This window comes from Colias eurytheme, chromosome 28, assembly GCF_061535395.1.
Source record: "Colias eurytheme isolate Ceu_HAF_F1 chromosome 28, ilColEury1 Martin Lab GWU primary, whole genome shotgun sequence".
NCBI classification, from domain to species: Eukaryota; Metazoa; Arthropoda; class Insecta; order Lepidoptera; family Pieridae; genus Colias; species Colias eurytheme.
The window spans coordinates 2,238,104-2,245,630 of NC_143007.1; the positions used below are offsets into that span (position 1 = coordinate 2,238,104).

Sequence of the window (7,527 nt, forward strand, 5' to 3'; positions counted from 1 at the left end):
AAGAGGGTAACTTGGATTAACACATAGGATAGGTTTTATCCCGGAAATCCCACGGGAACGGGAACTATGCGGGTTTTTCTTTGAATACGCGGGCGAAGCCGCTGGCGGAAAGTATAGAAGGATATAAATGTCGCATGCAAATTGTATGCCATACATATAAATAGGTAAGAATTAATCGGTGGGACGACACTTTGAGAGGATTGGTTTTTATCTTGGTTTTTATATATATTTTTTCAAATAACCATAGACTTTTATTTCTTTTTTCCACAGATCTATATAAGTTTTACGTTATTTTTTATCTGTCAAATCAAAATTTCAATGTCAATGTCAATAATTGGCGTTTGTCATTTTTACAAAATCCGGAATCGTGATTCGTGTCGTGTGCTTATTTCGAGTTAAATTGAACGCATATCTTTAAAATTAATTAAAGTAAGTACATAGTATAGCGATTATTTAGATATTTGGAACTTTTTTAACTTTTTTTCATCATACGAATTGTATAAAACAAGGCTATTGCCTAGTTAGTTAGTACCGCTACTAATACAAACTAGGTTAGCAATACAAAGGTACTTTTTGTTTTTTTTTACACAATCTAATCATGCATTTATTCAGACCGGCATATTCTGAGTATGAAATGTCGTTTAACGCTAAATGCTAAACTAATTTTGATATACTGCTTTGTTTATTTAAATATTAAATAAACTCTGCTGATGAACAACTACAATTTATATCATACATCTTTAAAGAAGTCAAAATGAAGTCTTAATAAAATAAAATTACTTAGCAAACTACAGATAATATAAATATATGTATAATATGAATACTTTGCAATATTATATAGGTACTGTACTACCAACATACTTCTCAAAGAATTTATAAATCAACTATCTTTATGGAAAACGGTCATACATTGAATAGAATAAGAATTTATTCGCAGTAAAAATCAAACACAAAAAAATACACAAGAAAAATAACAGTTTACTACGAAAAGGCTATGGACTCAGCGTATGGTGAAAACAATGACTAAAAGGCCAGTGCTTTCACCGCTGTATTGTCCGTACTTATGTTGTATGTAGCCATTGGCCGTACTTATGTTTATGTAGGGAAGTTTTCATGGTTACATGTAAACTTCCTGGAAGATCATCACATGGTCAAATGTATAAAATTACCATTCTATATACGCCTTACAGTCAAACATTGTGGAGGAAGGAAGGTGGAATTCCTCCATCGAAAAAGGGAGGATCCTCGACCAGTCTACTCGACTGGCCGGCCGTGAAGGCCCCGATGGATGATGTCGGAAAGTTGTATATATAGCTCTGTAGCGAAAACATTTCGCTTGCGCGATTCAGAGCGAGGTGTCGCTACAAACATTCATTCTTAAATGTATAGATCTCTTAACTGAATATCCATACAATAAAGTTATAACTAGCTTTCCGACGGTTTTGCCCACATAGTCAAAAAAAAACTTGCATAGTTCCCATTCTCTTGGGATTTCCATATAAAACCTATTCTATGTCCTTCCTCCGGTCTCAAGCTTTCTCTGTACCAAATTTTAAGTAATTTCAGTACTTTTTGAGTTTAGCCCGGACATACATACAGACAAAAATTCTAAAAACTATATTTTTGGCTTCGGTATCTATTGTAGATCATGCCCTATTGAGTATTATTTTAAATATATAATCATGTATCATAGTTTGTATCATATCATAGTTTTGACTTTCCTACGATTTTATTATAAACTACCAGTCCGCCCCGGCTTCGCCCGTGGTACATATTTACGTTTTCTCTACATAAGAACCATCCTCGTACTTCAAGGCATAAGGGTTTCATTTTTATAAGTATATATATAGATGATGACATAATGTAATCTAATTTATAGTCTACTTGTGGTTCATGAATTCCTCATTAACACTTACCATTAAATCATACTTTGTTATATTTAAGAGATCCAAGGACACTTTACTGAAATAAATGAGTATAGAATATTATATGAGGTTGTGAGAGCATGAACATTGTATGTAATCACTACATAGTATAAAACAAAGTCGCTTTCTCTGTCCCTATGTCCCTTTGTATGGATTTTGATACGGTTTTTTTTTTATAGATAAAGTGATTCTCAAGGAAGGTTTTAGTATATAATTTATTTGGTTTTAGACAAAGCAGGTCAAATGCTAGTTAACATTTAACCCATTGAGCCCCGAAAGGCCCGATCGGTCCATGACACAATAGATTTTCTATTGTGTCTGTGATTCCGGGGCCTGAGTTAATAATAAAATATTTAGTTAGTGCAACTGTTGTTGTTTGAAAAATAGTGAATATTTAATATATATTTTTAGATTTTTTTTTTCTAGAAATAACATACGTTATAAAGATTTTAACCATAACTTTAATACCATTTTCACAGATGTCTGGCCGTGAAGGTGGCAAGAAGAAACCGTTGAAAGCACCAAAGAAATCATCAAAAGAGATGGACGATGATGACTTGGCGCTAAAGCAGAAATTGAAGGAACAACAAAAGGCATTACAGGTATTTTATCATTATTAATAAAGCTGAAAAGTTTGTTTGTTTGAATGCGCTAATCTCAGGAACTACTGGTCCGATTTGAAAAATTCTTTCGGTGTTAGATAGCCCATTTATCGAGGAAGGTTATATGCTTAGAGCAGAGCACTGGGCACAGCTAGTTGTTAATAAACTAACAAGTTTGTTTGTTTGATTGCGCTAATATCAGGAACTACTGAACTCATTTGAATAATTCTGCCACATACATTTTTGGTTGAAAAATCAGTATAAAAATACTTAAGTAATATATTTTTCACATTCCTCTGTGTTCTTAATGTAAGGAAGTAAGCTTTTTACTCAGAAACTAGACAAATGAAAGAAACTCGATCACAATAGTATTTTTAAAACATTTTTTTTATTTAAAAAATATGTTGTTTTTTCCAGGAAGCAAAAGCAAAGGCTACACAGAAAGGTCCTCTCACTCAAGGCGGTATAAAGAAATCGGGCAAAAAGTGACAATCTTCTCAATTAAATATTATAATCTTTAGGTTTAATTGTTTTTAAGTTCTTTTGGCTCCATGAGCGATAAGCATTTTTTTCCATTCTATAAAAAATAATGTCTATGGTGTAACAAAATATGACCAACACTGCACTGCCATAGTTTTGGCTATATTAAATATATTTGGCTATATTATATATGTAATCAAATGGGTGTACAATAGTCCATTAAAATAATATAATATACCTACATGCATTTTATTATTAAATAAAACGTTGTAAAAATGTATTGTTTGTTTTTTTTTTATGTCCTGTTTAACCACAAGACTAAGCCTTATGTTTTCTTTTTTAATTATGATACGCATAACTGTAAGCTTTTACAATTTGCGAAAATTATTTTTAAAGTAAGTAATTATTTTGTATTTGTTTAAAGAATATTTTTTTTATTTATTTATAACCATTTGTAACCTAGGTACCTTATTTAGTTGTACCTTACAGCTTTGATAGGAAGATACGCCAATAATTAAAATGTACCTACACCATTATAGTGCAATCATATGAGTACGTGTGTGAACAAAGACCCTTATGGTTAGGGAGCCAGGTGCAAATTTGGTTAACTATTTCCTCTCAAGAGATAATTCGTCAGACGCATGAGAGTATAGTATTATAAAGCCTCGTGAACGTCAGCTGGCGCTCGGTTGGGGGGTGAGCCTCACACGCACATAGGAAAAAAAATACATTCATTCATTCATTTCCTCTCAGCTAAAAATTTGTCAAATTGTAGCTAACCCAATATCTCAACGAAAAAAAATGGTCAGCTGGTTACAACATGGTGTATTATACGTCAGCTGGTGTCTCGAACATGAAAGTTAAATTTAAAGAAAAATTTATTTTCCGTTATTTCCTCTCAAACAAAAATTTACCTGATGATAGCTTATATGTAACTGTGGATAAATATATATGTCAGCTGGCTGTATCTTGGTGGAAAAACCGTCAGCTGATACGGGAGGCTACAATCGCTCTTCCCCCCAACCGAGCTCCAGCTGACGTTCACGAGGCTTCATAATACTATACTTTGATGCATTTTACTAATTACCGCTTGAGAGGAACTTGGTCATAAAATCTGCTGCTGGCTCCCGGACCATTATAAAGAATTTTATAAATAGAAAAAAAACGTTATGCATAAAAGCTTACAGTCTAGAATTTAAATCGTCGTAATGTCGTAATCAAGAAGCTTATTAATACAATGGAGATTTCAGTATGAACATTAACTTGTTACAAGAAAACATGACCTTGAATGACGCCTGTATGTTTTTTTATCCCTTTCACACCTAACTAACTACCTCGGTGTGAAAGGGATAAAAAAACATACAGGCGTCAAGTTAATGTTCATACTGAAATCTCCTGTGTAATTAGATATAAGCTTCTTCGTCGTAATTCAATATGTATTTATTTTTTATTTTAGTTTTAAGCACAGAGTTTTAAGTTATTTGTAGATGGCAAGTATTATGTGGCCACTGCATATTCAGCCATCACCTGGTAGTCGATGAAGAAAAATAAATATTGTCTATGTCTATGAATATTTCCCTCCAAAATATTATGAAGGCAAATTAATAGCGTTAGCGTGTTAGATACATATTATAATAACATTAACTAATAACTTATTATTATTAATATAAGTTAGCGATTAAATTATAAAAAATAAAATTGAATACTTATTTGATGATTGATTGATAGGTACTTATTTGATAGGTAAGTCAATGAAGAATTTATTCATATTGCAATCGTAGTAGAAGCTTATTATGTATTATTCTATAGAAGTATAAAAATTAAATGTCTACATGCATTCTAATTTACAATTTTAAAATCAACAGATTTTCAGTCATAAGTATTATAGTGAAGCATAAATTTCTTGAAATGAATCCTACAGCAAAATTTGAAAATTTTCCAATCGTCCAATATAAAACGTATTTAGATGATTTCAAAAATTTTCTTAATCGTTTAAAAAATGAAAATGCAGATTGTAATAATTATTTGTCGACTCAATGTGGTACAATGGAAAACCAATCACATTCTAATACTAATTTATTACAAAGCAGTGAAAATGCAGCGCATATTTATATTAATAACTACGAATTGCCCATACACTATGACGATACAATTCCCTCGCAAAGTACAGTGAAAGACGAACCTCCACTTAAAACTTTGCTCGAAAAAAATTACAAAACTTTAAGTAAAGTAAAGCGTAGCATGTCATTAGATATAAAAGAGGAGAACGCAAAGGATATTATTATAAGTTCTGGCGATGATGAAACCGACTGTTTAGAAACAATATCGTTAGATAGCGATAGGTTAAGTTACCATTCGTCTGATTTCGAATTTATTGACGAAGATGAAGCTAAAAGTCGTGGACTCTATTCACAAAATATCACAAATAAAAACAATGAGTATAAACCTAGGCGAAGTAATAAAAACCATATAATTCCACAAGGGAATAATTATTTGGAATTATTTCAAGGACGTTACACGCCTTACCCGAGAACGGATATGGAAAATAAATCTACAAAATCATCGAGATATCCTATGTATGTCGGGTGTAGTGGTATCGGTTTTAACATGTACGGTATGCCACAGAACGTCTCTGATGAATGTAAGTTAAATTCCTATATTAGCATTACGAAATCTCAAGTAGGTATGTATTTGCATAACAATATCCTTATTATTTTTCTTGTTACACAACAAATTAGAGTTTTTTCAAAGCGACCGGGTTCGATTCCCGCATTATGAATAAGTTTTGTTTATGTAGGTACTGCAGTCACCTAAAATGATGAAATGTTTAAGAATTTAATATTCGCTTCGTATGTCTAGTTTGTGTTTCCTAATCTAACTAAATGTTCATTGTAATCATTAAAATATAAACTTTGGTACCCAGATTGCACTTAAAAATACCATTGAAATATTTTATATTATCAAATTGTCTTGCTTTGCTATTTCACAATATATTTAGGAATTTGAAAACATGGCTTTTGGACAGTAGGACAGATATTATTATATGCCATGAGTAATTAAAAGTATACCTATTCCTTTATAGTACCTATAATTTGATTATATTTTTAACTTGTTTTATTTATTTCAGTAAGAAATGAAGCGGCTGAAAACGTTAAGAAAATTCGTCAAATGTACCCAGCAGAAAACAGACGTCGACCGCGACGCTATTATAGATAATATGTTATTCAAAATAAATATATTTATAAGCTACATTGTGTTTTATTTTTGTATCCATGATGATCAGAATTCAAACTATGAATTTGAGAATAAAAATAATTATAATATGGTCACTTTTCATTTGTATTATTAGGTAATTTAAGAGGCCATATCGATTTTAGAGTGATTTTGACTTGTTTCTGTAATTCTTTAGGCGCTCGTTTAACAAAACTAAATTAGTAACAATGTGTTTTATTATCTTAAATTAAAGATTCATTCAATATCTAAAATATGCTCGAGACAATTTATTGATATTCATTGTCCAGTTTGTTTAATAGCCAATAACCTGAGGCGTGTTTCAATTTTTTCCATGCGGGACGTTCGTGTCTTTGTAGTTTACACGGAATTTAAAAGAAGAAGTTTTCATATAAAATATACAACAGTAAAGACACTGAGACATCCTAAAATATGCTCGAGGCAATTTAAGTACTTTTATTCAAAAATTCAAAGAAAATCTAAGTTAAAATAGCCTTACTTTGATGAAATTTTATGTGTATTTGGCGTCGAATTTCTAAAACATACAACAGAGTAAAAAATAAATAAAAAATACTCATTAAATGATAGATTTATGCTTAAAAATTTGCAATCAAAAAAATACATATTATATGATTTATGAAAGTAATGGAATATTTTAAAGTTCTCTAGAATTTTCGATTATATACGGGAGCGCAAAGTGCAAACGCTGTTACGGCAGACCGCGCTCCGCGCTTTAGGGAGTAGGACGTGTTGCGATGCTCCGTCAGACACAAAATTACTAAAGTACGTTTTTCCCGCGCGTAGTAGGCGGGAAGCCCACGATATTAGATTAGAATTGGTGGAGTAGACGATAACGAGATAATAAGGTCCTATAATGTTTCCACTTTGAGCGCTTTCAGCCTTTTCTACTCGACTACACGATGCGTTAAAACGTAAAAATACTAGCTTTCGTCCAGCGCAATTTTGTATTAGGACTCTTAATTATAATGCGAAAGTTTGTGAGGATGGATGTAAATGTGTGGGTTTGTTACTCTTTCACGCAAATTCTACTGAACCGACTACAATGAAATTAAGCACACTTATAGAGAGTAACTTTGATTAACACTTAAGATAGGTTTTATCCCGGAAATCCCACCATGCGGGTTTTTCTTTGAAAACACGGGCGAAGCCGCGGGTGGAAAGCTAGTTTTAACTAATCCTCCTAACACACAGTGTACCATTAATGAATGAATGCAATCATGTATGTTAAATTGACACTTTCTAGTAAAAACTGCTGATCAGATCTGTGC

The 7,527-nt window shown here is 32.0% G+C and overlaps 1 protein-coding gene across 1 annotated transcript; it reads left to right on the plus strand.

The window, feature by feature from the left end:
• Positions 1-328: 328 nt before the first annotated feature.
• LOC149896496 (translation machinery-associated protein 7 homolog) lies at positions 329-3,287 on the plus strand. The gene is made up of 3 exons (XM_090117621.1): positions 329-429; positions 2,405-2,527; positions 2,945-3,287. Exons 2-3 carry the CDS (start codon positions 2,405-2,407, stop codon positions 3,014-3,016), a joined length of 195 nt encoding a protein of 64 aa, XP_089973747.1. The 5' UTR covers positions 329-429; the 3' UTR covers positions 3,017-3,287.
• The last annotated feature ends 4,240 nt before the right edge of the window (positions 3,288-7,527 follow it).